This window comes from Ursus americanus, chromosome 3 (assembly GCF_024610735.1).
Source record: "Ursus americanus isolate L20-20 chromosome 3, mUrsAme1.1.p, whole genome shotgun sequence".
Classification (NCBI taxonomy): Eukaryota; Metazoa; Chordata; class Mammalia; order Carnivora; family Ursidae; genus Ursus; species Ursus americanus.
Window position 1 is genome coordinate 43,047,698 of NC_142129.1, and position 14,149 is coordinate 43,061,846.

A 14,149-nucleotide genomic window follows, 5' to 3' on the forward strand; every position below is an offset into this window, starting at 1 on the left:
TACAGGCATAAATAAAGGGGGCTAGGTAAGAATAGTGTTTTAGAATGATAATCAGCAGGGAAGGAATTCCTGTCTGTTTCATTGGTTAATGGGTGAGATGTTACTACATTGAGTCTATCACAACCAGACTGGACTGAATTTGAGAGATGGCCTTGTGTCACAAAGCACCTGACCCCAGTTTTGATGCTGACCACTGATAATTTTCAAGCCTCACCTCCACTTTCCCCTTCCGTTCCACGTGTGGGCAAGCTGTTAGGAAAGAAAGTCCACGTGGCGCCAGGGGAGAAGTTCAAACTACACAAAGTCTTGGCCTGTGTGTGGGAACACTCACCCATTTCCACCCTCTAAGCACAATAAAACCAAGGACTACTCACCTTTGTTTTGCTGAAGCCATTTTTGGACTAGCTTAGGGATCTGAACTGCTCTCAGAAAGTTTCAATATGTGAGTGATAAATTTCTTCCTATCTTCTTGGTGTGTACGTGGTATCATCAGTCTTGACTGTGAACCAGTTGGGGGTGGGTGGGGGTCCATCATGGCTCTGTGAAGTGACCACAACACTTTGCATTTCACCCTGGGTTGGTGACCAGGAAATTTCTCAGTCTTGTGTCAGAATACACAATGAACCCAAACTGGCATAAAGAGGTGAATATAAGTAGCAAAAGATTTTCACTGCTTTATAAGCTCTAATATGCTAATCATCAAGGAGATATGCCTAGAATACAAACTAGGAGGTGGTACTAGGAGAGTCTATCAGACTACCGAGCTGCTATTTTTCTCTGTCCAGAATCCCTTCCCCCCATTCCTCTCTGTCTCCGTCTCTCTGTGTTAACAGGACCTTGATTTCACTCTGAGAAACTACCCCTCCCACACTGTTAATCCCACCCCTGTGAATTAAGGTGGGTGTATGATATTGGTTTGGCCAGTCAGAGTACTGCAACTCCTTGATCACAGTGATTATTTCCATGACAGCTACATAATCCTTACCAAGCTAATGAGTATAATACATGGATGCCTTACTGGAACTGAGAAAAAGGTTTCTTCCAGCTGGGGCTGTTAAATTGGTGGCACCTTTGCACCCACATGAGAGAAACAGCACGAGAATGAAGCGATACAAAAGAAAGTGAAGTAAAGAGAGAGAAGTGTTTTTTTGTTTTGTTTTTGTTTTTTAAGATTTTATTTATTTATTTGAGAAAGGGAGGTGAGCATACAAGCAGTAGGGAGGGCAAAGGAAGAAACAGGCTCCCCACTGAGCAGGGTGCCTGAGACGGGCTCAATCCCAGGACCCTGAGATCAGGACCCAAGCTTGACTGAGCCAAGGGAAGTTGTTAATGATAACATTTCAGCGCCATTCCTGAAGTTCTACCCCATGACATTTCACTTATGTGAGCCAATAAATTCCTTTATTTATTTTTTTCTTAAAACAGTTTGATTTAGATTTTGGTCTGTTGTTTTTCAAAAAGTCTTGACTAATGCTTGCTGAAGTGGAATTATCAATCCCTGGATCTTCTTGCATCCATCTCCCCCAGTACCACCTTGCAGGGAGAGACCAAATCATTGTGTTGGGCAAATATTTGAATCGGTTAAGATTCTTTCTGGTTTTTGTTTGTTGGTTGGTTTTTGTGCAAAAAGGTGTTTTTATTATAGCACGAGAAAAGGGCCCATGGGTCGAAAGAGCTGCCTGCCAGTCAAGAGTCTTTCAATTGCAAGTGAGAGAAACCCAACTCAATTGGTTTCTGCATTGAAGTATATCGTAAGGTTTTCAGATTATTTGCTGGCTTGCTATAAGGTCACTGGTTATGGCTGGAGAACATCTAGTATTTTCCTTTTATCTTTTCTTTCTTTCTTCTTTTTTCTTCTTCCTTCTTTTCTTTTACTTTAGGGGCATAGCTTGGCCAGCAACAAAGCCTCTTGTGGAGGGGAGGAACAATTCTGGTTCAGACTGGTTGATACAAGACACTTAGATTTACTCTGGTAAGCACTATGGAGTTGTCTGACTAGGATTTAGGGTGGTTAGGCACTGGGGTCTGGCCAGGCATCCCTCTGTTTATTGAATCTCAAGGTCTCTTCATGTGATCTCTCCTCATGAGTTAATTTGGGCTTCCTCACAGCATGGTGAGTTCAGGTCAATGGAACAGTTTACATTCCTGAAGGCTTTAGGAGGAAATATTTCAAGAGAACCAAGTGGAAGCTATATGATCTTTTCTGACCTAATTTTAAAAATGATGAGGCATCACTTCCACTACTTTCTACTGGTTACAATCAAATCACTAAGGTTGGTCTAGATTCAAGAAAGGGGCATAGACCCCACCTCTCCATGGCAGGAGTATCAAGGTCATTTGTAGAAAATAAGTGAGATGAGAGAGATGATTGCAGGTGACTTGGATAATGCCATTTGCCACAATAATTAAAGTCATGAGATATTAGAGTACAAATTGCAATGTCAAGTTACTAATTTTCAGTCGGAGAATTACCTTTCCCCTCACCCCAATACTCAGATCTGACAAAAACACCATTCTCCTCGTATTAGGATCTGGTATAATACACTGTCAGGATGGTGCTGGGTGAGAATGGAATCAGAGCACAGAGGCTTGGTGAGTCTTGAAAGGTATTTCCTTTAAGATGGGGTCGAATTTTACAGCATTATTTACAACAATTAAGATATGGAAACAACCAGTGTCCATCCATAGATGAATGGATAAAGATGTATTTTATATATATATATATATATATATATATATATATATATATATATATATATAAAATATATTTATATATATAAATATATATTAAATATATTTGTATATAATGAAATATTATTCAGCCATAAATGGAATGAAATCTTGCCATTTTTGACAACATGAATGGGCATAGAAGGTATTATGCTAAGTGAAATAAGACAGAAAAAGGCAATACCATGATTTTACTAATATGTGGAATCTAGAACACAAAAAACAAACCAACAGAAACAATTTCACAGAGAACGAATTGGTGGTTGCTAGAGGGGAGGGGTGGGGGGAATGGGTGAGACATGTGAAGGGGATTAAGAGGCACAAACTTCCAGTTATAAAATAAATAAGTCACAGAGAAGAAAAGTGCATCACAGGGAATATAGTCAATCATATTGTCATAACTTTGCTTGGTGACAGATGGTAAACATTTCTTGATGTATATAAATGTTGAATCATTATGTTGTACACCTGAAACTAACATAATATTGTATGTCAACTACACTTCAATTAAAAAAGAAAAGATGGGGCTAAGGTTGGTCAAATTTATGCTTTATTCCAAATGGTGCATACTTCTCTATTGATCAGAGCACTCCTGTGTTTATATAATTTGTGTCTTCAGCAGACAATGCTGGACAAACACCATCTGATATTTTTCCTCGGTTCTCCTTTTTTAGATTCTATAGGCCATCTTCCTTCTGTAACACAATTAAGTTACACTTTCTTTGTTTCTCAATCATACCTTCCTTAGACAATATTCTCCTTGACCAGATGAAAACATCTTGCAAGATATTTACAGGCTACTTATTGGCCCAAGTAACTCACATCAACAACTGGACTGGTTCATGCTACAGTTCTCTCTTAGAGGGAAACCTGATTTCCAAGCTCTGGGACATATCGGTGTAACATGTGTTTCTGTTTATAGCCTTTGTGTGTTGGTTAATTTAGATTTTTTCTAATAAATATGAAGGAGCTCCTCATACATTTTAAGTATTAACTAAGGTGAACGCCACATTGAGGGGAATATTCCCTATGCTGTCACTTTTACTTCCTTTGTGGTTTCTTCCATTATGTTAAAGCTAAAGCAGTGATCATAACTTCACATATCAGATACATGTACAAAATGCAACCTAGTTAAACCCTTTAACAACTCGCAGCCCGGCTCCACGACTTCCTACTGCATCCTTGGACGTGTTAATTAACTCTCTCGGCCTCCTTCTTACGTATAAAATAAGAGTAATACATAAGGGTAATAACAGCACTTAGTAAGTTTTTAAAGAATAAATCTACTTTTCTTACGGGCTTAGCTCAATAACCAGCACATAACACTCAGTGTCTATAGCTTTCCTTCTAGCACCCAAACCTTGTCTAGATACACTGTAGACTGACTACGTTTTAACCACGCTGTGAAGATTAGAGAATTTCTCTGGGGTGTCTTGCTTTCTTCAAAGCTGGGTGATTCCCAGTACCACATAGCAGCAGCCCGCGTCTAGCCAGGGGGGCCACAAGGCGGCCCTGCACGGGTCCCGGGCTTCCCCGGGGAGGGGCGCGCGGGGGGGGGGGGCGGGGTTCCCCGGCTGTCCCGCAGGTCTCCCCGCCCCGCCCTGCCCCGCCCCGCCCCTCTCGCAGACGCCGGCAGGGGGCGCGCTCCGACCCCGGCCGGCCTGGCGGCGGGGCCCCAGCGCTCCGAGCGCGGACTCGGGGCCACGACGCGGGAGGCGTCGGGGAGGCCTGGCGGGAGGCGGGGACCAGGAGGCCTCGACGGGGACAGCGGGCCCTGTCCGGGCGGGCGGCGGGAGGGGGCGCTGCGGGGCGGAGGGCCCCCGCGCGGAGGAAGTGCCCTCTTCGCCGCCTCAGCCGCCTCAGGCGCGCCGCGGGGCCGCCTCAGCCGCGCCGGCCACGATGTCGTCCCGGCCGAGGCGCAGCGACGCGGGGGCCGGGGGCGTGCGGCGGCCGCGGGAGCCGGCCGAACAGGAGCTGCAGCGGCGCCGGGAGCAGAAGCGGCGGCGGCACGACGCGCAGCAGCTGCAGCAGCTCAAACACCTGGAGTCCTTGTGAGTCGGCGCCTCCTCTGCGAGGCGCGGGATCGGGGTGGCCCGGCACCGCGGGGACGCGGGAGGCTGGGTCCCAGGGGACCCGTGCGGCGCTGGCACCCGGACTTCTAGTCGCGCCTCCGCGGGGAGGGAAGGGCCGTTCCCCCCTCGCGCCGAGCGGCCTGGGCCGGCAGGGAAGCTTGGGCTTTATTTCTAAGTCCGAGGTGGGCGTGCGGCCGGGGCTCTGCTTGGCGCTGAGGACCGTGCGGCACTTAGTGGGCGCTCGGTGGGGATCTGGGGACTGAACACGAGGCAGGTGCAGTGAGCGCTGCCGTCCTGCCCTTTCAGAGTGATCGGTTCACAGGGCCCCCCGGGAACCGGATAAAACCCCCATTCTCTTCATCTGCTGCTAAGAAGGGAAGTTAGTGCGGGGGAGAGGGCTGGAGAATGGGATGAGGGCTTGTCCCTAAAGATCCCAAAGGTGGAAGAGAGTGGAGAGTTGTTCTCTTTAGTCCTGCGGGTTTTTACCAGCACGAAGGGTGGGGGCTACAAAGAGGCCAATTCCAGCTCAACAAAAAGAATTACGGCCAAAGTCTCCTGTGGTTGCTGGTCAGCATGGCCTGACTTAAAGGGCCACCGTGCGCCCCCAGCTCCAGCGGGTTCAGGGAGAGAGCCCATAACCCGCGGGAGGAGGGCAGGCTGTAAAGGAGATTGAAACATCAGGTGGGAGGTGGATTCATGATCTTCCAGTTCCTTTCTGTGATTCTGTCTTTCTGTAATTCCCTGGCAAACTTGTAAGTTTGGTGCTCACGGAGTTCTTCAATACATACTTCGTTTCTATTTTAGGCACTTGGATAACCTAACCTAAGATGATCATGTAAGAGAAAGCCCTCAAAGGATTCAGATTCTTTATAGTTATAACCTGGGAGCTTTGACACAAAATGCATTGCAGTGTTGGAGGCTGAACTGCTCCTTTCAGTGTGACCCTTGAGCCATCAACTAACTACCTTCCTTTAAATTTGTGAAAACAGTTGTAAATGGGCTTTTTAAGGGAATGCCATTGCTAATAATAGATTTCACAATGTGTAGTCCTATCACACTCCTTTTCATCTTGGCAATAACAATTACATATTTTTCAGGAATTTGGATTTCTGTTTGATTGGCCATATGTTGTTTTTGTACAACTCTTGTGGCTCAAAGGATGTATTACTAGATTATTGGATTCATAGACTGTACTACCAAACTCCCTTTGGTCTCTGTGCATAAGCCATGGCATCAATATTTTAAATGAATGGCTGCAGATGAACTGGATCATTTCCCCAATTTGTGCAGATTTCCATTGTTCTGCTAGATTATGCCACCATGTTGTGTTAGAAAATATTTTAAGCATTTGCTTTGAAAAGTCACTGGACCACACCTAAGAAGCTAAGTCTATTCGTGCCTAGTTGTTTACTGTGCAATCTTAAAGGGGCACATCCTCTTCTGTCTGCTTAGAAAAGCTCTAGATTAGAGACTGTCATTTACCACCTGGCAAGTTGTTTTCTTCCACCTCTGTTGCTCCAAATCTTGGCCTCTGTGATGCTAGTGCTCCAGTCTTGAGGTGCCTCGTGATTCTTGAGAGCATGGACTTGTCTTCAACAAGGGACAGAGGCCAGCAAGTGTGTGGTGTGACATATTCACCCATGCGGAAATCAGGGCTCTGAGGGATTAAGTAAATTGCCCAAAGTACACAGTGAGAATGAATCATACTTCAAACCAAAGGTTTTTACATCCAAAGCCCGTGAGGTTTCTACTACACCTTGCTTCCCCTCTGCAGGATTCACATTAACACTGATTTAGAACTGAAAAATACTCCTGCTAGAAATCTATCTACTCAAAGAAGATAGAACATCTCCTTTTATCAGGACAGTTATAAAGAGTTATTGTCACTTCTGAGAGCAGTTTTCTTCTCTTTTTTTTAGATTTATTTATTTATTTGTCAGAGAGAGAGAGAATGAGCAAAAGCAGGGGGAGCAGCAGGCAGAAGGAGAAGCAGACTCCCTGCTGAGCAAGGAGCCCCATGCAGGACTCCATCCCAGGACCCTGGGATCTTGACCTGAGTTGAAAGCAGACGCTTAACCAACTGAGCCACCCAGGCATTTTAAGAGCAGTTTTCATTTTATGTGTTTCTTTGGATTTAGTTATATCCTTATTCCTTTAGTTCTCCCTTCTATTACCTAGAGCATGCCCAGCACAATAATTGATTACTTCTGCAAGGCGATTTTATGTGGAATCTTTAATATTACCTGAATATCAAATTTAGTTTTGCCTATTGTTCCTGCTCCTTTTTTCTGGGAGGAAAATATCAAGTTAATTAGGGCTAGAATGGAGGTTATAGTCCTGAAACTATTACAGAAATAGCATTGATTGTTAAATCCAGCATACATAACTCTATAGGAGATATGAACTCCTAATAGCATATTTTTGGCTCCATTTTTCTTTCTTAGTCCCAAGTTATCTTTGGTTTTTCTTTCAGAGATATATTAACCTGGGTTTATACCAACAGAGCTGTAATGTAGTTACCATTGATTTCATTTTTCTTTTGCAATTAAAAAGCATTTTGCAGGGGTGCCTGGGTGGCTCAAATGGTTGGGTGTCTGCCTTCAGCTGGGTCATGATCTCCAGGTCCTGGGATCAAGCCCCATGTTAGGCTCCCAGCTCGGTGGGGAGTCTGCTTCTGCCTCTCCCCTGCTTGTACTCTCCCTTTCTCCCTCTCAAATGAATGAATAAAATCTTAAAAAAAAAAAAAAAACACAGCATTTTGCAGGTTACTGCGTGTAGATATGGATAGAATGAAAAACAAAGATCTCTCTCATTTATGATCCTTAGTTCCTATCCCTAGAGGCAAGCATGTAACTAGTTTCTTTGCTATCCTTATAGAGCTATCTAAAAGGTGTGTATGTGGCCATATATAGTCGTCTTCCCATACACACAAGGAGAAGCTTACCAAATACACTGTTTTGCTCCCTATTCCCTCCCCACCCTTTTTTTTTTTTACTTCAACTATTGTGGAGATTGTCCCATATCAATATATAATTCATTTTTTAAAGATTTATTAATGTTTTTCTGTTGATAAAAGGAATACATTTTCATTGTAGAACACCTCATTACTCACCCTTGCTTCACCATCTGGGTGCAGCAATGTTGAAGCTCTCACATTTCCAATTTTCTGGAGTCTTTTCACCATTTTAAGCCAGCTGCTATGCCCAGATGTCCTCAGTAAAATGTTATTTGTGGGAGTGTTGAATTGACCCAGGATGTTTGGTTATCATGTTTCTTTTTTGCATTCTTATTTTCCTTTATAGTCCCATAGGCATTCACAGTTAAAAGCCAAATAAACACCCACATGGTATATGTTATAGCTAGAAGTAGGTCAGTACTGAAAAGCGAACATGAGGATTTGGTACTAATTTTCCATATTGGGAATCCAGAAGCTTTAGGGGCAGTTCCGGCAGAGTGATGGGAAGTGAAAATGAATTGGGAGCATAAGCATGATGTGTATATTCCCTTAGGAACCTTGGGAGGGGGGAATCTGAGAGCTCGAAGGGAAGGTACATTCCCACACATCATACATCCCCTTAGTCTAGCAGCATTGTTTACTGAATGCTGCCTGTCATCCAGGCACCGTGCAAGGGTCCTGGACCCCGAGTCGGCAAGGTCAGTACAGGCACAGAGGGCTGTCAGAGAGCTGAGGAACAGACGGCTCACTCTGCAGGCAGGGTGGGTGGGCAGGATTTGAACTAGGAGCTTCAGGGAAATGGGAGAAGAAGGCTCAAGGACAGATCACCTCCACTGCCATCCCCTGCAACAGGCCCTCCCCTCCAGCTTTGCTCTTAGCCCCCTGTGCTCCCCCCTGCCAAGGTAGAAAAGATTTCTCAACCCCCCCACCCAAGGGCCTCTACAGTTGAGTAAGTGGAAGTTATGCTAGGTAAATAATCTGACAACGGTGACAGTTTGGAACCATGATGAGCTCACAGGTCTTCACATTTCCCCTGCAATCTCTTGCTTTCTCTTCTTCAACAATAAAATCACTGTGCTCAGACACCTAGTTAGTGCTTCAGTGAATTTCAGTTCTAGATCTCCACAGGATGTGGTGTAGCATCAGTTTATTTATATGGGCTCCCTCACTGCTGGGCATATTTTGTTAACTGCTTTAGATATAGGATAGTTTTAAGGTTTGACTAAAAGTATCCTTTTTATTTTGGCCTGCCGTTGCTTTTTGCTCACTAAAATGTGTTATGTTCCTGTTAACATGATTGATGATGTTTTTTCTTTTCCTTTCTAGTTATGAAAAACCTCCTCCTGGGCTTATCAAGGTCAGTGTGAAGTTTGTGCCTTTGGTTATCCTCTTAGACATGTTTAACTCAGTGCTCAGACTCAGGAACTTGTTATAAAAACCTGTTGCATAAGGTTTTGAACCTCCTTTTATGGTAACCCTGCTTCTCCCTGCAGATGCCAATCAGTTCATACACTTTGGGCTTTCTGTGTCCAGCCTGTGCCTTTGTAGAAATGTAATCAGCCGTGTGTCTGTTCCCTAAGAAATGGTGGCAGGCCCACGTGTTCCTCAGCGATCAGTCCTCTTCTCCCTCCCTCTCTCTCTTGCTGTGGCTGCATCTTCTCACAGCTGTGCTCCTTCTCTGCCTTGCTGCTGGTTTCCTGAGTGTCATCAGCTCAGAGAACAGTAGTGTCTGAAGAGACTGGTAGGTCCTCTAGTCCAGCCCCTGGTGCAGGACCCCACCCCCCAGCAGCACCTGGCCCTAGAGTCCAGTCTCTGTGGGAGGGAGACCTAGAGGGCTCGGTGGAGGCCAGACAGCTTTCTGCTTGCTCACCTTCAATGAAAAGAAAAGACTGTTACAAAACCTTTCATTATAAATTTAATATTCATGGGAACTGAAAACAATCAGTAAAAAAAAAAAAAAAAACACCTTAATTGTATAAATTGTATAATGAAGTTATTTGGTAGTGAAAACACACTTCATAAATACAGCAGGTGTGAGATTATAAAGCATGACAGTGGCCTCCAAGAGATAATCATCTTTTTTAATTTAACATGTTATTTTTATTATTTCAGGAAATCTTGCTTAATTCTATGCTTTGCTTCATTCCACAAGGCTTTTAAGGTACCAGAAAAGTTTGTGATCTGAATCTAATTTTTGTGATCTAGAATCAGGAATTGGAGCTCACAAATCATCCCTATGTGAACAATACTAGTAATGTTTCTCTAAGAATAGCTATATCATCTTCATGATATAGTTCTTCTGGTACATTTATTTCTGGTTTTTCTGTCAGGTATAATTTGTCTTTCTTTCTAGTACTTGAGAGGGTAACTTAGGATGACATGGGCTTGTCAAACCCCTGTGAAAGCCAGGCAGTGCTGTGTTCTGAAGCAGGTGGGAGAGGATTCCCGTGCTTTTTTGCCATGTTGTGTACACGTTGTTTCCTTTTGTAGGAAGATGAGACTAAGCCGGAAGACTGTATACCGGATGTACCAGGGAACGAACATGCCAGGGAATTTCTGGCTCACGCACCAACGAAAGGACTTTGGATGCCCCTGGGGAAAGAAGTCAAAGTTATGCAGTGTGAGCATGGGAGGGTTGCAAGTAACAGTCCTCAATACACACAACTTATATACCATGATTTGTAAAGCACGTTTACTTCTTTTTTTAAATTTGTTCTCACCGGGGCGCCTGGGGTGCTCTGTTAGTTAAGTGGCTGCCTTTAGCTTAGGTCATGATCCCAGGGTATTGGGGTTGAGCCCCGCATCGGGCTCCCTGCTCTGCCAGGAGCCTGCTTCTCCCTCCTCCTCTGCCTGCTGCTCCCCCTGTTTGTGTGCATTCTCTCTCTCTTTCTCTGGCAAATAAATAAAATCTTTAAAATAAATAAATAAATAAATTAATTAATTAATTTGTTCTCACTGCAGCCCTGTTAAGTCAAGGCATAATCTCTGTTTTATAGTTAGTGGTCCGAGGTAAGAGGTAGAGGAGAGCTTTAACTCCAGGGCTTCTGACTCCAAAGGCAGTGGTCATCCACAGGACCAATATTCCAATAACAAAAAGGACATTCAATTGTAGAAATGCCATGAGGGACAAGGGATGCACTGGAGGGCAAGTCCCTTTGGGTCTTGCATCATTCGCGCCCCCCCCCCCCCATCAATGGTGTTAAGGTTTCATCCGTGTAACCTGAGAGGAGCTATGGGCCCCAGAGGGTGGGTCCCGAACAGGTGTGCTGTGCATGCACACCCCCACCCCAGTAGGGTGGCAACACTTTTCTTTTTCTTTTCTTTTCTTTTTTTTTTTTAAGATTTTATTTGACAGAGAGAGACAGCCAGTGAGAGAAGGAACACAAGCAGCGGGAGTGGGAGAGGAAGAAGCAGGCTCCCAGCAGAGGAGCCCAATGCGGGGCTCGATCCCAGGACCCCGGGATCACGCCCTGAGCCGAAGGCAGACACTTAATGACTGAGCCACCGAGGCGCCCCAAGGGTGGCAACACTTTTCATCTAACATAAGTCAGTATTTGAAGAAAGGGTATTGCTGCCTTTTAAAGGCATTTGTTTGTACAAAGATTCTTCATACACATAATTAAAATAGTTTCCAGTCTCTTTTTCTTCATTTCCACTCACAGCTCTTTTACTTGGTTATTTTGCTATTTATCTTCATGTGTCTAAGATTACATATTGTATTGATTTTGCAGGATTAGGTGTTATTTATTGACATTGTACAATGGAAGATGAGCATTTAGCTCTCGCCTGGTCCTACCACACACATGTACTCTTATTATATCACATCTCCCCAAAATGGTTTTTTCATAATTTTGGTTAGATAAGTCTTTGATGTTTATTTTATTCTGATTATATCCAGAGCTGAATCATTTCGTAAACTGATTACTTTTCCTTTCATGCATCCTAAAAAGTTCCCTCCTTTCCCCTGGATTAATGGTTGTCTTGTTTTTGGTATTTGTGTGTGTGTGTGTGTGTGTGTGTGTGTGTGTGTGTGTGTGTGTGTGTTTTATTTTATTCTGTTGTTATTGTTTTTGGTTTCCATGTACTGATTTCTTACTCAACCTCAAACTGTTTTGAAGGATGAATCTTAAGGCCTTCAAATACTTGAGGCATTCTATTAATTTCATCCTCTGAAAATGGTTGCTCCCATGCTTATCATCCAGTGATCTCCCTTCACTTTGTGTTTTGAACTGAATGTTTGTGTCCCTCTACAAATTCATATGTTGAAGCTCTACTTCCCAATGGAATGGTATTTGGAGATGGGGTGTTTGGGTTGTGGTTAGGATTAGATGAAGTAATGAAGGTGGCTCTGATGATGTGATTAGTTCTTTTTAAGAAGAGACCAGAGAGCTTGCCCTCTTTCCACTGTGTGAGGACACACGTTGAGAGGACACAGCTGTCTGCAAGCCAGGGGAGTAACCATCAGAAAACAACCCTGTTGGCACCCAGATCGTAGATTTCCAGTGTCCAGCACTGTGAGACAATAAATTCCTGTTGTGTGAGTGACCCAGTCTTTATTTTGTTAGGGGAGCCCCAAACTAAGACACGATCATTCTGTGCTTTCCCTTAGCTTGTTTCCTGTGTTGGATCTCCTGTTTCCTGTATGTTGAGTCATCTTCTTTGTTGTTATAATCTTTTGTTATGGTGGAGCCAAGACCATTAAATGGGGAAAGGACAGTCTTTTTTTTTTTTAAAAAAACAGATATCCCCATGCAAAAGAATGAAGTTGGACCCTTATCTAATACCATATACAAAATTTAACTCTAAGTGGATCAAAGACTTAAATGTAAAACCTAAAACTATAAAATCTCTTAGAAGAAAACATAGGGCAAAGCTGTACAAAGTTGGATTTGGCAGTGATTTCTTGGATTAAACACCAAAGGTACAGGCAACAACAACAGAAAATTGACAAATTTGACTTCGTGAAAATTTCAAAATTTTGTGAATAAAAAACATTATCAATAGGGTAAAAAGGCAGCTTACAGAATGGGAGAAAATATTTGCAAATCATATCCGATAAGGGATTATATCTAGAATATATAGAGAACTCCTAAAAACAATGAAGATACAAACAACCTGATTAAAATTTGATAAAGGACTTGAATAAACATTTCTCTAAAGAACATATACAGATATCCAGTAAGCTCATGAAACAATTCTCAGTGTCAGTAATCATTAGGGAAGTATAAATCAAATCTACGGTGAAATACCACCTCATACCCATTAAGATGGCTACTATCAAAAAAACAATATAACAAATGTTGACACATGTGCACAGCCTTCTAGCCTCCCAGGATTGTGTCAGAATTTTTTGAAAGCCTCTATGGACATCTCATTCCCTGGATCTTTTACATTTTTAGCAGGGCTCCTGTTTATCCAATGAGATCACAGCCATTGGCAACTGATGTTAAACAATTGCAGGTGATTGTTTTCAACAAATATCCTGAGGAATTGGGCTTTTCCTGTAAACTATAAGACTGGTTAAATAGCAACAACACCCTGTCAGTGTGGCTCTGTGCTCTGGGATTAGGGTTTTTTTGGGGGCTCAAAACCTGGTCTTACCCTCTTTGAGGGTGCAGGACTGTTGCTTTTCATGGCTGTCATGGTTGCAAGGCTGTTGGTTTTTAAGATTATTATGGAAATCAGGACTGGGAGTAGGTCTGGTTAAAATGCCAGACATCCTGCTGTTCTTACCAAGCTTCACTAGCTTTTCTTGAATTAATGCTCCTTAGATTGTGGCAAACCTTTCGTTAATTTCTAGAGTTTCAAATAAGTTGATTTGGGCAAGTTTACAACTATTTTCAGTGCGTTTATGGAGGCTGTCACTTGGCCATTCTTGAAGTGTTTCCTGGCTTATTCCTTTTGAAAAGAATCCTCTTCATTGTCATGTTTATGGGATGTCAGGAAGGGAATGAGAGCAAGTAAATGTGTTTAGTCTGTTACCTTACTCAGAAGTCTACAGTTTTTTTGTTTGTTTGTTTGTTTGATTTTTAAGTTTGAAAACCACTGCTCTGTTTTATAGGTGGTTACTTACATTTCAATTACCATTTAAAAATTTATTTATTTATTTTAGAAAGAGGGAGTGAGCATGCTCGAGTTGGGGAAGGGGCAGAGGGAGAGAATCTTGAAGCAGACTACCTGCTGAGCCCGGAGCCCTATCTGGGGCTTGCCTCATGACCCTTGAGTTCATGACCCGAGCCAAGAGCAAGAGTCTGATGCTTAACAGACTGTGCCACCCATGTGCCCCCATTTCAGTTACCATTTTGTAGTTATTTGCACCGACTTGGAAAATAAGTATCTGGGTTAGGACCAGAGCCAGTTTTACTCGTGATTTTCAAGGGCCTGCAAGGGA

The 14,149-nt window shown here is 43.3% G+C and overlaps 1 protein-coding gene across 3 annotated transcripts in view; it reads left to right on the forward strand.

Moving 5' to 3' along the window:
* The first annotated feature begins 4,446 nt into the window (after positions 1–4,446).
* The window catches only part of LOC123789087 (retinitis pigmentosa 9 protein), a 38,398-nt gene continuing 28,695 nt past the window's right edge, over positions 4,447–14,149 (forward strand). For all 3 annotated transcript variants that reach the window (XM_087860914.1, XM_087860917.1, XM_087860915.1), the window contains exons 1-3: positions 4,447–4,781; positions 9,085–9,115; positions 10,249–10,378. In XM_087860914.1, coding sequence (XP_087717040.1) covers positions 4,630–4,781; positions 9,085–9,115; positions 10,249–10,378 — 313 coding nt within the window. In that variant the 5' untranslated portion in view covers positions 4,447–4,629. The remainder of the gene's footprint in view (positions 4,782–9,084; positions 9,116–10,248; positions 10,379–14,149) is intronic.